Below are 27,491 nucleotides of genomic sequence, written 5' to 3'. Positions count from 1 at the left end.
GAGGGACCTCGGGGTCCTTGTGCATGAGTCGCAAAAACCCAGCCTGCAGGTGCAGCAGGTGGTCAGGAAGGCGAATGGGATGCTGGCCTTCATAGCGAGGGGGATTGAATATAAAAGTAGGGAGGTCTTGCTGCAGCTGTATAGGGCATTGGTGAGGCTGCAGCTGGAGTACTGTGTGCAGTTTTGGTCGCCGTACTTACGCAAGGATATTTTGGCCTTGGAGGGAGTGCAGAGGAGGTTTACTAGGCTGATACCGGAGATGAGGGGGTTGAGCTATGAGGAGAGGCTGAATAAACTAGGCTTGTACTCGTTAGAGTTTAGAAGAATGAGGGGAGATCTCATTGAGACGTATAAGATGATGAATGGGATGGATAGGATAGAGGTGGAGAGACTCTTCCCGCTCAGAAAGGACAGTAGGACTAGGGGGCACAGCCTCAAGATAAAGGGGGGACGGTTTAGAAAGGAGTTGAGGAGGAACTTCTTCACTCAAAGGGTGGTGAATCTCTGGAATTCTCTGCCCGTTGAAGTGGTGGAGGCTGCCTCGCTAAATATTTTTAAGACACGGGTTGATGGGTTTTTGATAAGAGAGGGGATTAAGGGTTATGGGGAGAGGGCGGGAAAGTGGAACTGGGCCACTTCAGATCAGCCATGATCTTATTGAATGGCGGGGCAGGCTCGAAGGGCTAGATGGCCGACTCCTGCTCCTATTTCTTATGTTCTTATGAATGTGCTCGGGGATCATCAGCTCCTCAGAGCTTCTGAAACCGGCCTCTCAGGCAGAGCATTTAAAGGGGCTCTCCTCGGAGTGAGTGGCTCTGTGTCTCAGCAAGCTGGATGAGTGAGTGAATCCCTTCCCACACACACAGCAGGTGAATGGTCTGTCCTCAGTGTGAGTGCGCTGGTGAACCCGCAGGTTGGATGATGTTTTAAATCTCTTTGAGCAGTGAGAGCAGCGGAACGGTCTCTCCTCAGTGTGAACACGCTGGTGGATCATCAGTTCCGGAGAGCTTTTGAATCCATTCCCACAGTCAGAGCATTTAAAGGGTCTCTCGTTGGTGTGAGTGAGACTGTGTGTGCGCAGGTTCGATGAATGAGTGAATCCCTTCCCACACACCGAGCAGGTGAACGGCCTTTCCCTGGTGTGAACTCGCTGGTGTGTCTGCAGGTTGGATGACGTTTTAAACCTCTTTGTGCAGTGAGGGCAGCCGAATGGCCTCTCCTCAGTCTCAATACACTGGTGGGACACCAGCTCTCCAGAACGTTCAAAGCTTCCCCCACAGCCAGAGCATTTACAGGGTCTCTCCTGGGTGTGAGAGAGATTGTGTTTCAGCAAGCTGGACAACTGAGTGAATCCCCTCTCACACACAGAGCAGGTGAAGGGTCTCTCCCCGGTGTGAACTCGCTGGTGTGTCTGCAGGTTGGACGATGTTCTGAATCTCTTGGCGCAGTGAGAGCAGCCGAACGGTCTCTCCTCAGTGTGAGTGCGCTGGTGGGACACCAGCTCTCCAGAGCTTTTGAAACCACTCCCACAGTCAGAACATTGAAAGGGTCTCTCGTTGGTGTGAGTGAAATTGTGTCTGAGCAGGTGGGATGGATGAGTGAATCCCTTCCCACACACCGAGCAGGTGAACAGCCTCTCCCCGGTGTGAACTCGCTGGTGTCTCTGCAGGTTGTACAATGTTCTAAACCTCTTTGAGCAGTGAGAGCAGCTGAAGGGTCTCTCCTCAGTGTGAACGCGCCGGTGAGACATCAGATACCGAGAGCTTTTGAAACCCTTCCCACAGTCAGAGCATTTAAAGGGTCTCTCCTGGGTGTGAGTGAGATTGTGTTTCTGCAGTCCGGGTAACTGAGTGAATCCCTTCCCACACACAGAGCAGGTGAATGGCCTCTCCCCACTGTGACTGCGTTGATGAATTTCCAGCTCAGATGGGATTTTGTATCTCTTCCCACACTCCCCACATTCCCACGGTTTCTCCATGGTGCGGGTGTGACTCTCCAGGTTAAATAATCAGTTAAATCTCACACAGATCACGGGTACACTCTCTCCCCGCTGTGAACGCTGCGATGTATTTTCAGGCTGTGTAACTGGTTAAAGCTCTTTCCACACACAGTGCACTGGAACACTCTCTCTCGGGTTTGTGTGTATCTCAGTGCATTTCTAGTCAGTGATGTTTACAATCTTTTGAGGCCAAACAAGTATTTCTCCTGCTAGACTCAAAGGCCGATGAAATTCAGGTCCCAGGAAATCGAGTCACTCTGGCAGATTTAGCTGTGACGTTGGTGATTTCTGTCTGATTTCTCCTTGTCTGATATCCTTTAAGTCAATTTAGCAAAAATAAAATCGCAATTCAGAAGACGATCAAAATTCAAATCTACATTTCTCATTTCTATGGAGCATAAAGACACAGTCAGGGAACATTAGACTCGCCTCACAGGGCCTCCCGTATCAGCACACAGGGAGCTGCTTTGTGAGACTGACAGCAGTACAGACAAGTCAGGGATAAGGGGGTCCTCAGAAGTGGGATTCACTGTGAAAGCTCAGGGACAGTTGATAAGATGTAGCAATTCTATGATCCTGATGAACGTTCTTTCCACTTTTATTCCCCAAAAGCTGTAATCCATGCTCACTGCTTCCTGTCCTGGACACACACATCATAACAAACAGGAGCTGCAGTCAGCATTCAGCCCATCGAGTCTGCTCAAACATTCATTGGGATTATTGGTTGATCTACCTCCGCATTACTTTCCCCACACTGTCCCCCATATCCATCGATATCTTCAATATCTAGAAACCTATCGATCCCTCTCTCAAACATTCTTGATGACAGAAGCTCGATAGTCCTCTGGGGTAGAGAATCCTAAACATCAGCACATCCTTGAGTGAAGAAATCCTTCCTCATCTCAGCTTTCTCTCCATTTTCCAGTCTGTTCCCAAAATTTATTGACTCCCTTGTTATTCTAACTCATCCTTGAATATATTCAATCCCTCCACTGGTCCCCATGGAAGAGAAATCTAGATACTAACAATTCTCTGAGGGAAGAGATTTCTGGAAATATGTAATATAGCTACAGTCCAAAATTACATAACCAGATGTAATGAGTGTATTTTGTTACAGAGCGGTAATAATATATCTAATCTTTACCATATAACAACATGGCAGTTGATAGCCTACTGGTATCATTGCTAGACTATTAATCCAGAAACTCAGCTAGTTCTGGGGGACCCAGGTTCGAATCCTGCTGCGGCAGATGGTGGAATCTGAATTTAAAAACAAAATCTAGAATGAAGAATCTACTGATGACTTTGAAACCATTGTTGGTTGGCCAGAAAAACCCATAGAACATTACAGCACAGTACAGCGCCTTTGGCCCTCGATGTTGTGCTGAGCTATGTCCAATCCCAAGATCAAGCTTTCCCACTCCCTATTATTCTGGTCTGCTCCATGTGCCTATCCAATAACTGCTTGAAAGTTCCTAAAGTGTTCGACTCCACTATCACAGCAGGCAGTGTATTCCACACCCCAACCACTCTCTGAGTGAAGAATCTACCTCGGACATCCCTCCTATATCTCCCACCATGAACCTTATAGTAATGCCCCCTAGTAACAGTTACATCCACCCGAGGAAATAATCTCTATCAATCCCTCTCATATTATAAACCTCGATTAAGTCACCTCTCATCCTCCTCCACTCCAAAGAGAAAAGCCCCAGCTCCCTCAACCTTTCCTCAGAAGATCTACCCTCCAAACCAGGCAGCATCCTGGTAAATCTCCTCTGCACTCTCTCCAATGCTTCCACATCCTCCTTGTAGTGAGGCGACCATCTGGTTCATTAATGTACTTTAGAGAAGGGAATCTACTGTCCTTACCCAGTCTGGCCTGTATGTGACACCAGAGCCACAGCAATGTACTTGACTCTCAAGCATCCTCTGAAATGGCCTGGCGACCCATTCAGTTTGAGGGCAATTAGGGATGGGCAATAAATGCTGGCCCAGCCTACAACAAAGATGAATTTTTTAAAAAATCAGACACATCTCTGTCCTATATTAGTTTACTGTCCCCTTTAATATATTTCATAAATTAGATGGACACATGAAGGAAATAAACTTGCAGGGGAAAGGGAATATAGAAAGGGAATGCAACTGACTGGATTGTCCACAAAGAGTTGGCATGGATTCAAGTTACTGAATGGACTCTTTCTGTGCTGTGCTTTAAAGCTAGCACGAGGGGGCATGGCTTTAAATTAAGGGGGGGTAGTTATAGGACTGATGTCAGGGGTAGGTTCTTTACCCAGAGGGTGGTGAGGGATTGGAATGCCCTGCCTGCTGCGGTTGTAAATGCGCCTAGTTTGGGGGCGTTTAAGAGATCTGTGGATAGGTTTATGGACGAAAAGGAATTGGTTTAGATTAGTGGGTCAGTGTTTTTTTTAAAAAAACTGGTCGGCGCAACATCGTGGGCCGAAGGGCCTGTTCTGCGCTGTAATGTTCTATGTTCTATGTAATGATTTGATGAGTGAAAATATGTAACATAGCTTCAGTGCTACATTACAAAATGAGAAATAATAATAAATGCACTTTGTGACAGAACCATAAATAATATACCAAATCTACAATATAACAACACTAGGCATATCTCTGTCCTATATTAATTTATTGTTCTTTTAAATTTCAGCCATTTCCTGGGGAAAACCAGTCCTTTAATTGTGATATTAGGAAAGGGATCTTTTAGCCAGATGAATAAATGTGTCAAGCTGAGGGAGTAAAGGATATCAATGTCTTTAAGAGAGAGAAAGACCTGGGCCAACATTTCCAGAATCTGCTCCCTCCCTGGATTCACTTCCTTACCCTTCAGTTGCTGCAGGTCCCCAATTTCCCCCAGAATGAGAATAGAAATGGAAAGGGGGGAGAAAAGAAAGTGTTTTACTCACAGATGTTGTAGACAGGATGAAGTTTGAGTCAGTCTGAAGCTCAGTCTCCATTCAGAGAGAGAACAGCAGCACCTTTCCTGGGCAGGAATGAGCAGGAAAACAAGTTCATTACCATTTCCGCATTCAGACAATGGGGAGGCTCTGATTGGCTGGCGGACCAGTGTCCTTCCGGTCCTCCCACTCTTCCCATTGGTGAAAACCTCAGCATGTCTGTCAGCGGGTGGGATTTCCCCTACACATGCGCATCTTCCCCCTCTCCCTTGGACATGCGCAATCCCTGGCCGGGGGGGGGCGGAAGGGGGAGAGAACCGAGAGGCTTCGCGCTCTGGGCGGAGCCGCCAGCCGCTTGTCTGGAAACATTGGCTCGAGGAGGGGGAGGGGAGCAATGGGTGGGGGCGGGGCTCCCGGGAGGGGGAGGGGAGCAACGGGTGGGGGCGGGGCACCCGGGAGGGGTGTAGTGAGTGGGGGCGGGGTGCCCGGGAGGGGGAGTGGTTCGGTGGGCGGGGGCGGGGGCCCCGGGTAGGCGACGGGAACAATGGGTGGGGGCGGGGATCCGCGCGCCCGGGCCTGCGCACTGGAACCCGGAGACGTCACCGCGGAGCAGAGTGATTCCTATTGGCTGATTCAGGCAGGGTTCCATTGTGACCTCACAATGCGGAAGTTGGTCAATGAGCTTCAGAGTGAAACTTCCTCCTCTGGGCAACATCTGGGAGGAAATCAATGTCTCCCCCTTTCCATTTCTCATTCTGGGGGAGATTGGGGACCTGCAGCAACTGAAGGGTAAGGGAGTGAATCCAGTCTGTATATTCCACACATTTTTAATCCAGTCAGACAAACATAGATCTGTCTGGCAACCTGCATGGAGATTTTCAGCTCTCTGTGTGTCCAGGACAGGAAGCAGTGAGCATGGATCTGTCACTCAGCCTCAATCAGCACCTTCAGGAGAATTGGGAGGGTGAATATTAGATACAGCAGAGTGAGAATGGAGAGAGAGTGTATGGGATAGAGATTCACAGCTTTTAGGGAATAAGAGAGGAAAGAATGTTCCATAGAAACTGGAATTGTCTGTTCTGAATTTCTATCCTGTGTTGACACTGATGACTTGTGTCAATTTGTTTTACAGGATATTGAAAGAGGAATCACAGGCTGAAATCACAAACATCACGTCTAGTTCTGGCAGAAGCATATTCTGTGGGACCTGAATATCATCAGCCATTGAATCTGGAAGTAGAAATTGTTGCCCGGTTTGTCGATTTGAAAAGATTTCAAACATCAGTGTGACTGGAAAAGCAACAACACACTGCCAAATTCAAGTGAGAGTGTTCCAGTGCACTGACTGAAGAGCTTTAACCAGTTACACAGCCTGAATAAATATTACACCATTCACAGCAGGGCGAGACTGTACACGTGTTCTGTGTGTGGGTGAGGCTTCACCTGATTGTCCACCCAAGAGAGAGGCAGCAATACCTGCACCATGGAGAAACCATGGAAATGTGTGGACTGTGGGAAGAACTACAGATTCCCATCTCTGCTGGATGCTCATCGGCGCAGCCACACTGGGGAGAGGCCGTTCATCTGCTCTCAGTGTGGAGAGGGATTCATTCGTTTTTCCCACCTGCGGACACACCAGCGAGTTCACACTGGGGAGAAACCATTCACCTGCTCTCAGTGTGGGAAGGGATTCACTTGGTCATCCAGCCTGCAGAGACACCAGCGCGTTCACACTGGGGAGAGACCCTTCACCTGCTCTCAGTGTGGGAAGGGATTCAACCAGTTATGCAACCTGCGGACACATCAGCGCGTTCACACTGGGGAGAGACCATTCACCTGCTCTCAGTGTGGGAAGAGATTCACTCGGTTATCTGACCTGCAGATACATCAGCGAGTTCACACTGGGGAGAGGCCATTCATCTGCTCTGAGTGTGGAAAGGGATTTGCTGTGTCATCCGCCTTCCAGAAACACCAGCGAATCCACACTGGGGAGAGGCCATTCACCTGCTCTCAGTGTGAGAAGGGATTCAATCAGTTATCTGACCTGCAAACACATCAGCGCATTCACACTGGGGAGAGGCCATTCACCTGCTCTCAGTGTGGGAAGGGATTCACTCAGCGATCCTACCTGCGGACACACCAGTGTGTTCACACTGGGGAGAAGCCGTTTACCTGCTCTCAGTGTGGGAAGGGTTTCAGTCAGTTATCCAACCTGCAGAGACACCAGCGAGTTCACATGGGGAGAGGCTGTTTACCTGCTCTCAGTGTGGGAAGGAATTCACTCAGTTATCCCACCTGCTGAGACATCAGTGAGGTTACACTGGGGAGAAACTGTTCAGTGTATAAAAACGGGTTCAGAATTTCATCACAGCTGCTGAGGCACCAACAAGATCACAGGGGTTTGGATTCTGCTGTTATTGTTTCTGCTCTCAGTTACATCCAGGACGGCATTTTGTTCATTCTCACAGTTAGTCAATGGGGAGGGTCAGATGGTTTCTTTCTGCTCCCTGTCCAAATGTAACACTATCCTTTATTACGAGAGAAATTGAACATAGATGTTCAGCTTTGGTTCTACAGGGCATTGCTGAGGCTGCATCTCGAATACTGGCTGCAGTTTTGTTAAGAAATGATACAAATGCGTTGAAAGTGGTTCAGAGAAGGTTTAATAGATTGTTTCCAAATTCTTAACCCTCTCAGGATAAATTTTGTCCAATTTTTCTGTGTATTCACCTCTGACAAAGAATCACCCTGACTCAAAATGCTGTCTCTATTCCCGCTCTATAGATGCTGTCAGACTTGCTGGGATTATCCAGCATTTTCTGTTTCAGTTTCAGGTTCCAGCAAAGAACAAAGAACAACACAGCCTGGGAAACAGGACCTTTGGTCCATCGAGCCCACGCCGCCCATTTCTACATTGTGAGTCCCCTCTTCCACCCATGACCCTTGTCTGCGCTTATGGCACTCCAGATTGGAAACCAGATTGAGGGAAGACTAATTTAGGGACAATTTGTTACACCAATCAGCCTAAGAGCACATCTTTGGGGTGTGGGAGGAAACTGGAGCACCCGGAGAAAACCCACGCAAGCACGGGGAGAATGTGCAAACTCCCACAGACACCGGCCCAAATCCATGTATCTGGACAGCAATCAGTGATAGTCACTGAGCTGTCGTGTTGCCCGTCAGTTGGTCCAGTTTAAGCGTACACTAACGACGTGAAGCAATAGGCGACTCTCAAAGCAACATCCAAGAGCAGCCCACGCACGACCCACCGCGTGTATGCCCCTTGGTGGACAACAAGGCGGACCGAATCACGTAAACCCACGCAAGTACAGGGAGAATGTGCAAACTCCCACAGACACTGGCCCAAATCCATGTATCTGCACAGCAAACAGTGATAGTCACTGAGCTGTCGTGTTGCCCAGCATCTGGTCCAGTTTAAGTACACACTAACGACGTGAAGCACTAGGCTACTCTCAAAACAACCAAGAGCAGCCCTCGTACGACCCACCGTGTGTATGCCCCTTGTTGGACAACACCTGTGGATTAAAAGAGAAAAACATCAAGACCATGCACATCCTTATACAAACATTCAAGGGAATCCCCAGAAGCTCAAAAGTAAAACAAGTGAGCCAGAAAATATATTGGAAGGTCCATAGGAATTAGTTGATTCCCAGGGATGTCCCAAGGCTCCTGAACCTTATTTAAAACAGTCTCCTATATCCCTCCATCTCCATCCCGCTCATGTGCCTGTCTAAGTAACTCTTAAACAAATCCAGTGTGCTTGAGTCCACCACCTTGCTTGGCAGAGTATTCCATACTCCCACAACCCTCTGTGTGAAAAACCTCCCTCTAATATCCGAATTATACCTCGCCCCTCTCACCCTAAGCAGCAGCAGAATTTTGTCTTTATACCAATTTTTCTTGGATAAGGGAATGTAAAGTATCGGCTGGAGAATGACAGTGTGGAATGCAACACAAACAGATCAGCCATGATCTCAGTAAATGGTGGGAGCGGACTCAAGGGGCCAACTTCTGCTCCAATGTCAAATGTTGGTCACAATTGTGAAACAAGACTGGAAGATTCACCTTGCTTGTGTTAAAACCATCACTGTGAAATTCAGTTCTAGGACTAAAGTTTGCCAGACTGGAGAAGGAAAACAGTGGAAATACCCTCTTGGGGAGTCACCTTGTCAGAATCATTCCTGGAGAATTAACATCAACATTCCAGAGTAAAACAGAACCATTGAGTGGGATATTTGAGTGCGTCAAGAGTAAAAGGGCAAAGTTTAATTTTACAGCTTGTGTTTCTACAAGAAGTGTTTATTCATTGTTGCTTCCAGTTTTGTCAGAGTAAAATTCATGAAACTTGAAGTTTTGTCTTGTGATTATTTACTCAATGGGTTTACATTCATTTCTTTAAATTATTGATCATTTCAGAGATCCTAATAATTCATCTAAAGCCCCGAGTTTTGACTTCCCGTCTGAGCCTGGGGCACCTTTCTGTCTCTCTGTTGCTTGTCTCAATGACAGCCAGGCAATGGAGCTGAGGGCTGAATTTAGCCGAGAATAATGAGGCCTGTGCCCCAGTTGGAAAACTGCCCTGGGCGTCGCAGTAATAGAGAGACAGGAAGGTGCTGGAGAACTCAGTGGGAAATGGGCCTCCAGCCAATTATTATATCGATCTCTCTCTTCATTTTGAATAATAGCAAAATACTAATTCTGTTTCTCCCTCCACAGTCAAACCTGCTGCAATTTTCCAATTCTTTCTGCATTTATTTTAGATCTAGCTGCAGAGGTAGGAGAAACACTGTTTACTATCCAGGATAAATGTCCTTCATCAGCTTTTGTGGATCTTTTCAGTGGGAAATGTGCTCTCCCAGGTTCAAAGAGCATCAGCCCACTGGAAGCAAAGGCACATAACAGGCCAGTCCAACAGAAAGAAACCCTCCAACCCTCCGTGAGTGGGGTTTACGAGGTGGCCAGGCATCGCCGAAACTTCAGCGAATACAAAGACTCACGAAAGCCATTTTCCCAATTTAAAGACGTATCTTTTATTTCACCAGCTCAGTGCAGGAAGAGATTATCGAAAAGTCCGAGGTCTCTCCAGAGGGAAAGCAGACTGACATCTCCAATAAACTTTGACCAATACAGTTTAGGATAAATCAATTATACATTTTTCTTATCAAATTCTCCCACCTATCATTAGCTTTGAATCAATCTTCAATATACTTAAATCATAATAACATGTCACGTACTTTAGACAATTGCATTATACCCTCTGACATGATGGTTATTCATTGAACCTGGATGTTTCCTTCCCCCTGTATCAGTGACTCCACTTCCTCCACTGCTTAGCAACCTCAGATGTTCAGGTCAAAGTTCATTTTTCCACCGTTTTCTTCCATGTCCCTGCTCCCATCAGACTAATGTACGTTCTCGTGTCTTATCTAGATAGAGAATAACTCTGTCCGTAAGCAGCACTGAGAACCTTACTGCTCGCAATTCCCGAAGAACATTCCGAGGTTTCAGCCCTGGGAAATTTCCCAGGGCTGAAATGGTCGCTATGAGAGGACGCAGGTTTAAGGTGATGGGGAGCAGGTACAGAGGAGATGTTAGGGGTAAGTTTTTCACTCAGAGGGTGGTGAGTGAGTGGAATCGGCTGCTGTCCGTGGTGGTAGAGGCGAACTCGCTGGGGTCTTTTAAAAGACTTCCGGATGAGTATATGGGATCTAATGGGATTGGGAGTTACAGATAGTTCTATGGCTTGGTAGGTATAGATGTGATTGGCGCAACTTGTGGGCTGAAGGGCCTGTTTGTGGTGTAGTGTTCTATGTTCTGGGGATCTTCCGTAAATGTCTGTATAAGTTGTGTATGTTGATTGATGTCTTTTTTTAACATCCACAGGTGATTCTGTCCGCCTTGTTGTCCAACAAGGGGCATACACGCGGTGGGTCGTACGAGGGCTGCTCTTGGATGTTGCTTCGAGAGTTGCCTAGTGCTTCATGTCGTTAGTGTACGCTTAAACTGACGGGCAATACGGCAGCTCAGTGACTATCACTGTTTGCTGTGCAGATACATGGATTTGGGCCAGTATCTGGGGGAGTTTGCGCATTCTCCCCGTGCTTGAGTGGGTTTTCTCCGGGTGCTCCGGTTTCCTCCCACACCCCAAAGATGTGCTCTTAGGCTGATTGGTGTAACAAATTGTCCCTAAATTAGTCTCCCCTCAATCTGGTTATAATTCCTTTATTGTGGAGTCCAATAGGTGTAGACAAAGGTCATGGGTAGAGGAGGGAACTCACAATGTTAAATTGGCGGCGCGGGCTTGTTGGGCTGAAGGGCCTGTTTCCCGTGCTGTGTTCTTTGAAATTCTGAGTAAAATTAAACTTTTATTGGATCCACAGTCATTGTATATTTCGTATTGTTCATTTGAGATGATTCTCCAGCAGTTTGGGGCAACGTTATGGAGCATGAATATTTGGGCGACATGGTGTCACTGTGGTGAGCACTGCTGCCTCACAGCGCCAGGGACCCAGGTTCAATTCCTGGCTTGGGTCACTGTGTAGAGTCTGCACATTCTCCCTGTGTCTGCATGGGTTTCCTCCGGTTTCCTCCCACTGTCCGAAAGCTGTGCTGGTTAGGGCGCCTTAGTCATGCTAAATTCTCCCTCGGTGTAACCAAACAGATGCCGGAGTGTGGTGACTGGGGGGATTTTCATTAACTTCATTGCAGTGTTAATACAAGTCTACTTGTAACACTAATAAATAAACTTTATTAATCCGATCTATAAGTTACAGAAAAAAAACCCAAATAATTAGTAATAAAGTGAATTTTCAAGATCTTGGCAATAAATTATTTATAAAATGTCCAGGTTTTGAAGTTTAGGGAGTCAGTGAACTGAATACTGCAAAGATTTTGGAAGAAGCAAAAAAATGCCTGAAAATTTGCAAAGAAACTATTGACTTTAAAGGATAATGATCCTGAATTAAATAGAAAAAAAACAAGTTTAAAAAATAGACTGGGTCTGTACTCGTTGGAGTTTAGAAGGATGAGGGGGGATCTTATAGAGACGTATAAGATAATGAAGGGGATGGATAGGGTAGAGGTAGAGAGATTCTTCCCGCTTAGAAAGGACAGCAGGACTAGAGGGCACAGCCTCAAGATAAGGGGGGTGGGGGGGGGGGGGGAGCAGTTTAGATCAGAGTTGAGGAGGAACTTCTTCATTCAAAGGGTGGTAAATCTCTGGAATTCTCTGCCCGTTGAAGTGGTGGAGGCTACCTTGCTAAATATATTTAAGACGCGGGTAGATAGGTTTTTGACAGACAGGGGAATTAAGGGTTATGGGTAGAAAGCAGGAAAGTGGAACTGAGCCACGACAGATCAGCCATGATCTTATTGAATGGCGGGGCAGGCTCGAAGGGCTATATGGCCGACTCCTGCTCCTATTTCTTATTTTCTTAAAAGTGTTATGTTTGTACAACTTTGGAGTCTGCGTATATTTCAGTTTGTGGACGAGTCTTTGGAATGCTTCGGGTGAAGATTTGTGTAAGTACAGTTCTAAAACATGTATAAGCTTCAAATGTTAGTTTATATGAAGTCATGGAATAAAATAATATTATCTCTGAGTTTAATAGAGATACTATTTGAATAATCAGAACAAAATAATGAGAAAATGATGAAGTATTTGATCTGTATTTGTGAAAAGGGGTTGAGATTTATAAGTTTGTACTTTTTCTGAGTCCTTTTTGATCAGGTATTTATTTTATTTATGTGCAGCGTAATATAGTATCTTAGGGCAGCACGGTGGCACAGTAGTTAGCACTGCTGCCTCATGGCACCAGGGACCCGTGGTCCATTCCCGGCTTGGATCACTGTCTGTGTCTGCACGTTCTCCCTGCGTCTGCACAGATTTCCTCTGGGTGCTGCGGTTTCCTCCCATAGTCCGAAAGACGTGCTGGTGGGGCACCCTGGCCATGCTAAATTCTCCCTCAGTGTCCCCAGACTGGCGTTGGGTTGTGGCAACTAGGGGATTTTCACAGTAACTTCATTGCAGAGTTAATGTAAGCTAGTTTGTGACACTAATAAATAAATATACTATATATAAATAAATCAGTTGTGTAACTTAGGTAAGGGGCCATTAACTACTCCCACAAGAGACCTCATATCTTTTCTATTTCTTATCTCGACCCAAACCCATTCCTCATCCTGATCTTTCAGGCTAAGATGGTCCCTCTGTACTGAACTAACGCCGTTGTTAATTAATGGGAGAGATCCCGTCACTTTCCTGCTATTCCGTTATGTCAATTACCCTTCAATATTTAGATCCCAGCCTCGGTCACCTTTCAACCAAATCTCTCCAATATCTATCAGGACAGACATTTATCTCTACCCACGTGGACAATTCATCCTTTTTGTTATAAATGCAGAGTACATTTTCAGAGATTTAATTATCTAATAGGGAGTTCAGTGAGAAACCGCTTGGCCCAGCGAGTGGTGAGAATGTGGAACTCGCTACCACAGCGAGTGGTTGAGGTGAACAGCATGAATACACTGAAGGGGAAGCTGGATACATACAAGAGGGAGAAAGGATATGCTGATGGGGGGAGATGAAGAGGGGTGGGTGGAGGCTTATAAATACTGACACAGACTGATTGAGCCGACTGGCCTGGCCCTGTGCTTGTAGACTCAATGGAACAGAGAGAAATGTATTTATTTTAGATCTACCTGTAGTGGTAGGGAAAACACTATTTATAATCTAGGCTAAAATAAACGTCCTTCACCAGTTTTTGTGGATTATTTCAGTGGAGATGTGCTCTCCCAGGCTCAAAGAGCATCAGCCCACTGGAAACAAAGTCCTGAGACCGGCCAGTCCAGCAGAAAGAAACCCTCTGACCCTCCCACTTCACCCACTGTCAGAATGAACATGGTTCAGTCCTGGGTGTGATTAACAGCAGAATCCAATGCTTGTAATCGCTTGTGAACTCGCTGGTGTCTCAGTAGGTGGGATGACCGTGTGAATCCCTTTCCACATTCAGTGCAGGTGAACGGCCTCTCCCCAGTGTGAAGTCGCTGGTGTGTCAGCAGGTTGGAGAATCGACTGAATCCCTTCTGACACACAAAGCAGTTAAATGGCCTCTCCCCAGTGTGAACTCGCTGGTGTGAAATCAAGTTGGACGAATCACTGAATCCCTTGCCGCACACAGAGCAGGTGAATGGTCTCTCCCCGGTGTGAACTCGCTGGTGTGTCTGCAGGCTGGATGCCTGACTAAATCCCTTCCCGCACAGAAAGCAGGTGAATGGCCTCTCCCCAGTGTGAGTTCGCTGGTGTGAAAACAGATTGGATGAATCACTGAATCCTTTACCACACTCAAAGCAGGTGAAGGAAGCCTCCCCAGTGTGAAGTTGCTGGTGTCTCAGCAGGTTGGCAGAGTTACTGAATCCCTTCCCACACACAGAGCAGGGGAATGGTCTTTCTCCGGTGTGAACTCGCTGGTGTGAATACAGGTTGGATGACTGAGCAAATCCTTTACCACACATGGAGCAGATGAATGGCCTCTCCCCAGTGTGAACTCTCTGGTGTGTCTGCAGGGTGGATGAATCGCTGAATCCCTTCTCACACATGGGGCAAGTGAATGGCTTCTCTCCACTGTGAGCCCGCTGGTGTATCAGCAAGTGTGATGACTGAGTGAATCCCTTCCCACAATCAGAGCAGGTGAAGGGCCTCTCCCCTGTGTGAACTCGCTGGTGTGTCAGCAAGATCGATAACCGAGTGAACCCTTTCCCACAATCGGAGCAGGTGAATGGCCTCTCCCCAGTGTGAATGCGTCGATGAATTTCCAGCACCGATGGGGAACGGAATGACTTTTCACAGTCGCCACATTGCCATGGCTTTTCCATGATCTGAGTGTCTTTCTGTCTCTCCTGCAGTTTTCACAAAATGTGCACTGGAACACTGCCACTCCGGTTGCGTGTGCCTCAATGCTTTACTGTTCACACCAAATTGTTCACCCAATTCAAAAAGATAAACGCTTCTGGTTCCAGATTCAAAACTGATGACATTCAGTTCCCATGAATCGAGTGACTGTTCGGTCTTGAGATTTCTATCGGCAAATCGTCTCCTTCTAATATCCTGTAAAAAGAATTTACAAAAGTCATCACTGTCAGAACAAGATAGAAATTCAGAACAGACATTTCTAGTCCCTGTGGAACACTACAAAGGATGCCAATGTCTTTAAGAGAGAGAGAGAAACCTGGGCCAACCTTTCCAGAGTCTGCACCCTCCCTGGATTCACTCCCTTACCCTTCAGTTGCTGCAGGTCCCCAATTTCCCCCAGAATGAGAATAGAAATGGAAAGGGGGAGACACTGACTTCCTCCCAGATGTTGCCCAGAGGAGGGAGTCTGAACCTGAAATCTGAATCAATCCAACTTCCGCATTGTGACGTCGACAATGGAGCCTGTCTGAATCACCCAATAAGAATCAGCCTCTTCTGTGATGACGTCATAGAATGTCAGTGCGCAAGCGCGCAGACCCGGGAGCCCCGCCCCCACCCCTGGGAGCCAAGGTTTCCAGACAAGCGGCTGGCGGCTCCGGCCAGAGCGAGAAGCCGCTCGGTGATCTCCCCGTCTCCCCCGGCCCGGGACAGCGCATGTCCAAGGGCGAGGGGCGGCTGCTCATGTGCGGGTTTGCCCGCCTCCTGACCCTCGTGCTGGGGTGTTGACCAATGGGAGAAGTTGGAGGACCGGAAGGACTCTGGTCCTCCAGCCAATCAGGTCTTTGTGACACTCAGATTGAGGTCCACAACAGACTGAAACCTCCTCCTGTCGCCTTCATTTGTGAGTAAAACACTTTCTTTTCCCCCTCTTTCCATTTCTATTCTCATTCTGAGGGAAACTGGGGACTTGCAGCAACTGAAGGGAAAGGAAGTGAATCCAGGGAGGCTGCAGACTCTGGAAAGGTTGGCCCAGGACTCTCTCTATCAGAGACATTGACATTCTTTCACTCCCTCAGTTTGACACATTTATTTGTCTGGGTAAAAGGATCATCTCTTTCCTAATGTTCACAATTAAAGAGATAGTTTCTCCAGGAGTTGGCTGACTTTTAAGGGGACAGTAAATTAAGATAGGCCAGAGATGTCTAGTCTTGTAATATGGTACAGATTAGATCTGTATTTGTAACAAAATACAGTAGTTACTTCTAACCTTGTATTATTCCGCTGCAGCTACAATATGCATTTCCAGCAGTCATTATGACACAAAGTGTCCATTCAGTAACTTGGGCTCATGCTAACACTCTGGAGGACAATCTAGTCACTCCCATATCTTCTCTACATCCCCATTCCCCCTACACGTTTATTTCCTTGAAGAGCCCCTTCAATTTAATTCTGAAATTATTCTCCTCTTCTACTTCAAACAAGCTAGTCGGCAGAGAGTTTCAGGTCAGCAACACTTTTGAAATAAAATACTCCCTAACAGTTCTGTGTATCTCTAATCATGTGATAGAGTACTGTATAATTATAGATCATAGTGTTATTGGGTGTGTATTGAATACAGCAGAATGTGATTAGAGAGTATGTGGTCCAGATATTTACAGCCTTCAATAAATGAGAGAAGAATGAATGTTCCTTAGCAATTAAAATTCTGTTCTGAATTTCTACCGTGTACTGTATCTGATAACGTTTGTAAATTCTTTTACAATATATTAGGAGAGGCAATATCGCAGACAGAACACTCAAAGTAGACAGCACATCAGGATCTGACAGAGTCATTCCATTCATCAGGAGCTGAATATCATCAACCTTCAGTTTTTGTCTGCTGTGAGAGATTTTAATATCAGTGTGACTGGAATAGTACAGAGAAAGACACCTGACTGAGAGTGTACAATGCGGTGACTGTGAAAGACATTTTAATCAGTTACATTGGCTGAAGAAACATCACATCATTCACAGCAGGGAGAGACTGCACATGGGTTGTATGTGTGAACGAGGCTTCAACTGATTGTCAGACTTGGAGAGACACAAGGACATCGACACCATGGAGAAACCATGGAAATGTGGAGATTGTGGGAAATGTTTGCATTGCCCGTCTCACCTGGAAATTCATTGACGTTGTCACACAGGGGAAAAGCCATTCATCTGCCCTGTTTGTGGGAAGGGGTTCAGTAACCCATCCATCTTACAGACACACCAGCGAATTCACACTGGAGAGAGACCATTTGTCTGTCCTAATTGTGAGAAGGGATTCACCCAGTTATCCCACCTACAGTCACACCAGCGAATTCACACTGGGGAGAGACCATTCACTTGCTCTGTGTGTGGGAAGGAATTCAGTAATTCATCCATCCTGCGGACGCACATACGAGTCCACACTGGGGAGAAGCCATTCTCCTGTTCTGAGTGTGAGAAGCAATTCAGCCATTCATCTGACCTCAGGAAACACGAGCGAGTTCATGCTGGGCTGAGGCTGTTCATCTGCTCCCAGTGCAGGAAGCGATTCAGTGATTCATCTGACCTGAGGAGACACCAGCGAGTTCACACTGGGGAGAGGCCATTCACCTGCTCTGATTGTGGGAAGGGATTCACTCAGTTATCGAACATGCGGACACACCAGCAAGTTCACAAGTGATTACAAGTGTTGGATTCTGCTGTTAATCACACCCAGGACAGAACCATGTTCATTCTGACAGTTGGTGAAGTGGGAGGGTCAGAGGGTTTTTCTCCTGTTGGATTGGCATCAGCAAGTTCACAAGTGATTACAAGTGTTGGATTGTGACTGATGCTGTTCTGTCGGTAGTAATGTTCATCAGTTCGCATGTGCGGCCGATATCTTTGTAAGGGGCAATGTGCAGCAGCGCGCAGGTGCAGACACCATGTTTGTTGGGATCTGAACCACTGCAGTCCATATGGTGTAGGTACATCCATGCTGCTGGTAGGGAGGGAATTCCAAGATTTTGACCTTGTGACTGCGAAGGAATGCGATATATTTCCAAGTCAGGATGGTGAGTGGTTTGGAGTGGAGCTTGCAGTTGGTGGCGTTCCCATGCCTCTGCTGCCCTTGTCCTTTTAGATGGAAGTGGTTGTAAGTTTGGAAGGTGCTAAGATGAATTTCTGGAGTGCATCTTGTAGATAGTACACAATGCTGCTCCTGAGTTCCCCATTGTTCAGAATGGAGACAACCTATCCATCAAACTACATCATCCCTCTGAGTCCCAATGTCTTATTGATCAGACAGAGCAGTGACAGCGCAGGAATGAAAAGGAAGCAAATACTGTTCTCCAAAACCTATTCCCTCATGACAACGTCCGAGTCTCACAGAATTCCTACAGAGCAGAAGGAGGCAACTTTCATAGTTGCTCTTTCCTAGTGCCAGCCCCACAAGTTACCTGATTCATTCAGCTCAATTTTAAAACCTGCCTTTGTGTTTTTTTGGTTCTGTCTCACTCATTTTCTTTCTGTTTTAAATCAATTTGATAGGGCCTTAAAAGGGGAAGTTTTGTATTTGGGGAACAGGAAACGAAACATCACACCAGGGTCTGATAAGTTCACCCAAGTTATTGGAACTGAATATCATTGAGTCTTGAACATGGAAGGAAAAAGCACCATTCAGAGTGGGGAGAAACCATACACCTGTTCTGTGTGTAGATGAGGCTTCAATTGATCATCAGGCTTGTGGCAACATAAACGTGTTCACACGAAGAAACCATGGAAACGCAGGGATTGTGAGGAGTCATTTTGTTGCCCGTCTCAGCTAGAAACTCATCAACACAGTCACACTGGGGAGAAACGTTTCACTTGTTCTAAGTGTGGGAAGGGATTCAGTGATTTATCCAGCCTGCTGAGACACTGGGGAGAGGCCATTCAGTTATAATGTGTGTGGGAAAGGATTCAATGATTTATCCAACCTGTTGAAGCACCAGCGAGTCCACACTTTGGAAAACCGTTCACCTGCCCCAAGCGTGGGAAAGGATTCACTGATTCATCCAAGATGTTGAGACACCAGCGAGTTTACGACAAGAGACCATTTAAATGCTTAAGTGCTTTAAAGGTTTTGAGAATCTGATGTCCCATCAATGTGTTCGCACTGAGCAGAGACTTTTCCAATATCTGGACTGTGGTAAATGCTATAAAAGACGTTGAGATCTGATGTTCCATCAGCCAATTCACATTGATGAGAGACTGTTCAGGTGCTCCTGCTCTGGGACTGGGTTCAGGCGATCATCCGAACTCACTGTACACCAGCAAATTCAAACCAAGAAAAGACTGTGGAATGTAGAAAGGGATTCACTCCGTCATTCCACCTGCTGAGACACCAGCAACTTTGTGAGTAACTTCAGTCAATGAATTCATTGGAGTCTTTTTCTGTTCTTTTTCAAACCCCAGCCCAGTTACAGGGGCTAATATTTTTTGCTTAAGAAAATAGTTTGTGTAAAATACACTGTGCTGAATCTTTTTTAATAGCTGTTACAGTTTGTTCCTTTTGAAATTCTCTCCCCTGTCTCATCCATGCTCACCAACAACAAGTGTGAGAGGCTCATGGAACTTTTTGGCACTAACATGGAGACAATCTGGTCAGCTGCCTCTGCTGCTTCCCTTCCTTCCACAAGCCCACTGGGCCAAACTATCCTTAACTAAGTCTGGAACTCACATTTTTCTCCAGTTTCCCTCCCATCTCTCTCTTATGCCCTGTCAGAACTCAGCTTGTGCATGACCCCACCCCACAACCCTTATGTTCTATTGACCCTATTCACACTAAGTTGCTGACCATTTGCCTTCTCTATATTAATTGATACTGTTTACTTGTGGTCCTAATCCTTCTCACCTTTAAATCCACTGTCACCACACATTCTGAAAAATCAATCTTTGACCGCCTCTCCAGCTTCCTTTTCCTCTCCAAGGCCCCTGAACTTGATGTTCCCCAAGGATCTATCTGTGGTCCCTCCTATTTCTCATCCACATGCTGCCATTAAGTGACATCATTCGAAAGCACCGTGTGAAATTTCCCACGTACACTGATAACACCCAGCTGTAACTCACCCTCATCCCCCTCCATTCCTCCACTGTTACTAAATTATCAAACTGCTTCTCCCACATTCAGTACTGAATGAGTAGAAATTACCTCCAGTTAAAAATTGAGAAGATCAAAGCGATTGTTTTCAGTCACCATTCCAAATCCCATTCCCTAACAACTGAGCACATCCACCTTCCTCGGAACTGTCTGAGGCTGACCCACACCCTTCACAATCTCAATGTCAGATTTGACCCCAAGATGAGTTTCTGACCACATTTCCACACCATCACTAATATCAGATATTTCAGTCTCCATCATGTAGCCCGTGCACCCCACCTGCTGCTGAAACCCTCATCCATGCCTGTGTTACCTTTAAACGGAATGATTCAATCCATTCCTGACCAGCCTCCCACACTCACCCCACCCCCACAGTAAACATGTTTAGTTTTAATTTGTGTAACATGGGTGTCTCTGGCTGGCCAGCAATAATTCTCCATCCCTAATTGGCGGGCAGTTGAGGGTCAACCACATTGCTGTGGGCCTGGAGTCACGTGTAGGCCAGACCAGGTAAGGACGGCACATTTCCTTCCCGAAAGGACATTAGTGAACAAGATGGGTTTTTCCAATAATCGACAATTGTTTCATGGCCATCAGTAGATTCTTAATTCCAGGGTTTTTTTTATTGAATTCAAATTCCACCAACTGTCGTGGTGGGATTCAAACCTGGGTTCCCAGAACATTAACAATAGTCTAGCGGCAGCACCACCAGGCCATCACCAATGCAAGTTATTAATACAATATAGTAATATAAATATAAGTTATTACTGATCCCAGCAGTCAGTTTGTGCACAGTAAGATTCCACAAACAGCAGTCTGATTAATCCACAGTGACGTTAGTTAAAACACGAATGTTGGTCCCATTGCACGGTTGCATTGTGGTTAGCACTTCTACCTCGCAGCGCCGGCTTCAATTCCAGGCTCGGGTCACTATCTGCATGGAGTTTGCACATTCTCCTTGTGTCTGCACGGGTTTCCTCCAAGTGCTGTGGTTCCCTCCCACAGCACAAAGATGTGTGGCCATGCTGAATTGCCTGTTAGTGTCAGAGGATTAGAAAGGTGGGGTTATGGGGATAGGGCCTGGGTGCGATTGTGGTCAATGCAGACTCGGTGCTGAATGGCCTCCTCCTGCACTGTAGGGATTCTGTGCAGCAGAGGAACTCCCCTGTGGACAGTATGTGAAGTTGCTGAGTTCTCCTGAACTGAGAGTGGAGCTGATTGAACTACCAAGCCTGCAATGTACCTTAAAGGACCTGATCTTTCCTCTTAATTCTTCCTGATCAGTCAAATAATTAACTCTGAAATCAATCCCAATTTAATCTTTGAAGCAAAATCTACCGCCTTAAATCAGTTGTGAAAGAGAAAGAAATTTCTTGTTCAGAACCTTTCACACCCTCAGAACATCCCAAAGTGATTTAGTCAATGATAGATTTTGGAAGGAAGAATGTGGAGAGGCAGAATAAACAAAATGGGACAGTTTTAAACAGGGTGCAGGAACACAGTGACTGGGAGTGGATGTACACAAATCCTTGACTGTGTCAGGACAAGGAATCGAACCTTGGCCCTGGGTGATGAGGCAGCAGTGCTAACCACTGTGCTACTGTCCTACTTGTTATCTGTCTTGAATCACAACCTTTATTTTAATCAAAAATGTTGATTGTCCCTAATTGGATTTTCCCTCACGTCCCGGAGTCTGGTCAAAGATGGTAACAATAAATAAGAGGGTGAAAAGTTATCAGGGGCTTTGGAATTGAGATTACAATCAGATCAGACATGAGCTTACTGAATGGCAAACCAGACTCAAGGGGCTGAGTGGCCTACTCCTAATTCATATATCTGCATATATGTTCACAAATGTCCTTTAGGGAAAGAAATCTGCCATCATTACCTGGTCTGGCTTCCATGTGACACCAAAGCCACAGCAATGTGGTTCATTCTTAGATGCTCACCAAGGGCAACTAGGGGTGGGCAATAAATGCTGGCCAGCCAATGATGACCATGTCCCACAAATGAATAAAAAAAATGTAATGATAGCCATGTACTTGATATCAATGTGTATATATATATATTTCTTATTTAAGGGAGGGTGGTGTTTAAAATTTCAGATTTCTTCCGTAGGTAGCCAGTGTGTCTGGAAAACATTTAGCTTCAGGTGTAAAAGCAAGTTAGAACAGAAAGTCCAGTGGTTAGTTCAGAGCTTTCTTCTCCCCAGGTCAGTTCTAATAAACTGTGTCCACCTGAGTTACATTTATACAGATTCACTCGCACAGTAAGCAATCAGATCTCACTGAACTCGAACAACAACTTATATTTATGTAGAGTTTTTCATTTAATAAAATGTCCTAAGCAGTTTCACAGGAACAAAAGGACATATTGCGTCAGATGATACAAAGAGATTGGTTATAAGGACAGTCTTTAGGGAGGAAAATGAAGTGGAAAGGTGGAGAGGTTTAGGGAGGAAATTCCAGAGCTTCGGGTCCAGGCATCTGAAGGCATGACCACCAATGGTGGAGTGATTTAAATCAGGGGTGAAGGACATGCGTGAATGATGCTCCATGTGTGTGGTCCCATAGCCCAGGCTCAGGGCCCTAATCTGAACTTTGGGACAGAGTTTGACCGTCCCTGGTCTCTCAGAAAAACAATTCCCCTGATAAACATCTTGTAAGATTTGTGTTTATTTATACTATAAAAAATTGGGTCCAGTCCTCCTGTGTACTGAATGGGGATTGATTTTAACAGATTTAAACTCCTTTGGATTTCAGTGTTACAACTTGAATATCTTTTGGTTAAAAATGGAAATAAATAAATATTGGAAAAGTGAACAAAACAAAAATGGGGAAACACACCCAATCTCCTTCATGTGCATTGAACATTCCTTCACCCACTCATCCACCCAGTGGCTCCCAGCCGGATTGATAATCAGCACAAAGCCAGAGAGAGGGGGAGCTGGTTCTCAGGATGTAAGAATGGACAAGGGCTGGAAGTTTACAGTTTATGGTCATGACCTGCATGGAGGTGAGTCAGAATCGTACTTGAAGCTCCATAGAGGCAGCCACTTTCTCCATGATAGACAGCCTCTGGAACCTCCACTAGCCCCTTAACCTTCCAACCTCCCTGCCCTCCTCCAATTAGGGAAGAAGGTGACATAGTGGTAATGTCTTTGATTGGATTTATTATTGTCACCTATATTGGGATACAGTGAAAAGTATTGTTTCTTGCACAACATACAAACAAAACATATTGTTTGTAAAGTACATCAGGGAAAAAGAAAGGAGACAGTGCAGAAAATAGTGTTAGAGTCATAGCTAGAACATAGAACATTACAGCACAGTACAGGCCCTTCGGCCCTCAATGTTGTGCCGAGCTATGTCCAATTCCAAGATCAAGCTATCCCACTCCCTATCATTCTGGTGTAGAGAAAAGCTTAATGCAAGGTAGGTCCATTCAAGAGTCTGATGGCAGTAGAGAAGAAGGTGTTCTTGAGTTGGTTGGTCTGTGATCTCAGACTTGAATGCTTTCTATGATGCATCTGTAAAAGCTAATGAGAGTTGTAGCGGACATGCCAAATTTTCTTAGCCTCCTGAGAAAGCAGAGGTGTTGGTTGAGTTTCTTAACTATAGTGTTAGTGTGGAGGGACCAGGACAGGTTGTTGGTGATCTGGACACCTCAAAACATGAAGCTGTTAACCATGTCCACTTCTGGAATAGTCATCTTGAAGTCCAGCCTAATGCTCTGGGGACATGGGTTCAAATTCCCAATTCAGTTAATGAATCTGGAATTCTAAAGCTAGTCTCAGTAATGATGTTCACGTTAGTTATCATCAATTGTTGTAAAACTTTACTAAGTTCCTTTAGAGAAGGAAATGTGCCATCCTTATCTGGTCTGGCCTACGTGTGACTCTGGACTCACAGCAATGTGGTTGAGTCTAGGGCAGAGCAAGCCACTCAGTTGAAGGACAATAAGGGATGGGTAATAAGTTCTGGCCTTTCCAGTGATGCCCACATCCCAGGAGACAACAAAATAACATGTCCTGACCTTCTTCAGCTCCCCCAACTGGCTTCACTTCACTTATACTTTCACCAGCTGAGGTCCTAAAGGATGGAAATCCCTCCTAAATTTGCCTCCTTACCTTTTCAATCCAGCTTCTTACTGTCTGTGAAGGGTCTTGGTACATTTTAACCTGCTACTGGATAAATACTAACTGTTACGGTTAGTAACTGAGTTCGGTTACGAGTGGTGTGCCTCAGGGATCTGTTTTGGGGCCACTGCTGTTTGTAATTTTTATTAATGATCTGGATGAGGGTATAGTTGGGTGGATTAGTAAATTTGCTGATGACACCAAAGTCGGAGGTGTGGTAGATTGTGAGGAAGGATGTCATAGTTTGCAGGAAGACTTGGACAGGTTGCAGAGCTGGGCCGAGAGGTGGCGGATGGAGTTTAATGTGGAGAAGTGTGAGGTAATTCACTTTGATAGGAATAACAGATGTGTTGAGTATAGGGCTAACGGGAGGACTTTGAATAGTGTGGATGAACAGAGGGATCTAGGTGTATGTGTACATAGATCCCTGAAAGTTGGGAATCAAGTAGATAGGGTTGTTAAGAAGGCATACGGTGTCTTGGCGTTTATTGGTAGGGGGATTGAATTTAGGAGTCACAGCGTCATGTTGCAACTGTACACAACTCTGGTGCGGCCGCACTTGGAGTACTGTGTGCAGTTCTGGTCCCCACATTACAGGAAGGATGTGGAGGCTTTGGAGAGGGTGCAGAGGAGGTTTACCAGGATGTTGCCTGGTATGGAGGGGAAGTCCTATGAGGAGAGACTGAGGGATTTGGGGTTGTTTTCGCTGGAAAGAAGGCGGCTAAGAGGGGACCTTATTGAAACATATAAGATGATTAGAGGTTTAGATAGGGTGGACAGTGATAGCCTTTTTCCTCTGATGGAGAAATCTAGCACGAGGGGGCATGGCTTTAAATTAAGGGGGGGTAGTTATAGGACGGATGTCAGGGGTAAATTCTTTACCCAGAGGGTGGTGAGGGATTGGAATGCCCTGCCTGCTGCAGTTGTAAATGCGCCTAGTTTGGGGGCGTTTAAGAGATCCGTGGATAGGTTTATGGACGAAAAGGGGTTGGTTTAGGTTAGTGGGTCATTGTTTTTTAACTGGTCGGCGCAACATCGTGGGCCGAAGGGCCTGTTCTGCGCTGTAATGTTCTGTGTTTTGTTATTGTCAGTGCTTTTCATCTGAAAACTCAAATGCCACAAAAACATTTGGAAACTTCAGATCAGAGACGTTTTCAGACTGGGAATAGTCACTTGTGATCAGGAATAGCTCATAGTTCTATATCAGTCTGATTTCAGAGCATGCCCTGTAAACAATCACTATCTAATAATCTTCATAAGATGTAAAAAAAATTCCTTGAAAATTAACAGAACAGGGCTCTCTGTCCTTCCCTCTCTCCTTATGAAGAAAGCTTCCACAGCAACTTGCCGGGTGACAACCCAGAGTGGACCTGTTTTCTCTACCCAGATAAGGAGCTCTGATCCATGGAAGAGAGTGGCTGGGACACATTTCTTACGCACCTCAGGATTAACCCACACATTCAGTCCTCAATGTGATTAACAGCAGTAAAAGCAGTTGAATCCAACCCCTGCACACACTCATGAAGTTGCTGGTGTCTGAGCATTTGCTGTAAGTCAGTGAATACATTCCCACACTCGGAACAGGTGAACAGTCTCTCTCCAGTGTGAACTTGCTGGTGTATCATTAGGTCATTGCTACTTTTAATGTTCTGCTCATAATCAAAATATTTATAATGTTTTATATCAGGGTGAATCCACTGATGTTTCAACAGATTGTATGACTGAGTGAATCCCTTCCCACACACACAGCAGGTGAACGGTCTCTCCCCAGTGTGAACTCGTTGGTGCATCACGAGATTTTTGCTGCTTTTAAAGCTCTGCTCACAGTCAAAACATTTAAAAGGTTTTATATCGGAATGAATTTGCTGGTGTTTCAGCAGGTGGTATGACTGAATGAAGTTCTTCCCACACACACAGCAGGTGTATGGTCTCTCTCCAGTGTGAATTCGCTGGTGTACAGTGAGTTCAGATGATCGCCTGAAGCCAGTCCCACAGTGAGAGCATCTGAATGGTCTCTCATCAGTGTGAACACGTTGATGACACGTCTCTTCACCGGAGGTTTTAAAGCACTTCCTGCAGTCTGGACATTTAAAGGGTCTCTTGTCAGTGTGAACTCGTTGGTGTTTCTGCAGGTTGGATGTAGCAGTGAATCCCTTCCCACACAAGGGGCAGGTGAATGGCTTCTCCTCACTGTGAATGTGTTGGTGCCTCAGCAGATACTTTTTGCTTTTAAATGCCTTCTCACAGTCAGAACATTTGAAAGGTGTCTGATCAGTGTGAACATACTGGTGTGTCAGCAGGCTGGATGACTGAGTGAATCCCTTCCCACAGGTGGAGCAGGTGAACGGCCTCTCCCCAGTGTGAGCGCGTCGATGCATTTCCAATTCAGAAGGGTAACTGAATCCCTTCCCACAATCCCCACATTTCCATGGTTTCTCCATGGTGCCGGTGTCCTTGTGTCTCTCCAGTTTGGACACACAGCTGAATCCTCATCCACACACATAACATGTGAATGGTTTCTCCTTGCGGTGAATGGTGTGATGTTCTTTCAGGCTGTGTATCTGGTTAAAGCTCTTTCCGTAGTCAGTTCACAGAAATACTCTCACTCAGGTATTTGTGTGTCTCAGTGCTTTTCCAGTCACATTGATGTCTGAAATCTTTTCTCACAGACAGAACAAACATTTCTCCTTCCACATTCAAAGGCCAATGATATTCAGACCCTGATGAATCGAGTGACTCTGTCAGATCTCGGTGTGATATCTGTTTCCGTCTGTAATTCCTCCTTTCCAATATTCTGTAAAACAGTTTACAAAAGTCATCAGTCAGTCCAGGATAAAAATTCTGAACAATTTTAGTTTCTCTGGAACATTTTTTCCTTTCTTGCTTGCCTTCATTGGCCAGAACATCAAGTATAAAAGTTGGCAAGAAGTGTTACAGCTGCATAAAACTTCAGTTAGGCCACATTTAGAGTATTTCATGCAGTTATGGTCACCTCACGACCAAAAGGATGTGGGTGCTTTGGAGAGAGTATAAAGAAGGTTTACCAGACGTTGCCCGGTCTAGAGGGTTTAAGGTACGAGAAGAGGTTGGATAAACCTGGATTGTTTTTACTGGAAAGACAGAGGCTTGAGAGGGTGACCTGATAGAGGTCTACAAGATCATGAGATGCATAGATAGGATGGATAGTCAGAGGTTCTTTCCCAGGGCGGGAGGGTCGACTATGAGAGGGCACAGGTTCAAGATGAGATGGGGAAAGTTTTTCACACAGAGGGTTATGGGTGCCTGGAACGTACTGCCAATGGAGGTGATGGAAGCAGGCACTTTAGCAACATTCAAGGCGTGTCTTGATAGACATGTGAACAGGAGGTGAACAGAGG

General features: G+C 45.8%; 2 protein-coding genes across 2 annotated transcripts; both read right to left on the bottom strand.

Moving 5' to 3' along the window:
• Positions 1–549: 549 nt before the first annotated feature.
• On the bottom strand, positions 550–5,124 carry LOC145362578 (uncharacterized). Its single transcript, XM_080218579.1, has 3 exons — positions 4,927–5,124; positions 1,131–2,314; positions 550–1,046 (listed from the first exon to the last, which is right to left on the bottom strand). Exons 2-3 carry the CDS (start codon positions 1,976–1,978, stop codon positions 773–775), a joined length of 1,122 nt encoding a protein of 373 aa, XP_080074705.1. The 5' UTR covers positions 1,979–2,314; positions 4,927–5,124; the 3' UTR covers positions 550–772.
• An 8,718-nt stretch (positions 5,125–13,842) lies between these two features.
• Positions 13,843–26,841, bottom strand: LOC145362579 (uncharacterized). The gene is made up of 3 exons (XM_080218580.1): positions 26,229–26,841; positions 25,819–26,159; positions 13,843–14,746 (listed from the first exon to the last, which is right to left on the bottom strand). The coding sequence occupies exons 1-3, from the start codon at positions 26,553–26,555 to the stop codon at positions 13,843–13,845; spliced, it is 1,572 nt and encodes a 523-aa protein (XP_080074706.1). The 5' UTR covers positions 26,556–26,841.
• Between the last annotated feature and the right edge of the window lie 650 nt (positions 26,842–27,491).

Source organism: Carcharhinus amblyrhynchos, unplaced genomic scaffold, assembly GCF_965287045.1.
Source record: "Carcharhinus amblyrhynchos unplaced genomic scaffold, sCarAmb.v2.hapA scaffold_38, whole genome shotgun sequence".
Lineage (NCBI taxonomy): Eukaryota > Metazoa > Chordata > Chondrichthyes > Carcharhiniformes > Carcharhinidae > Carcharhinus > Carcharhinus amblyrhynchos.
This window is presented reverse-complemented; position numbering and strand designations above follow the sequence as displayed.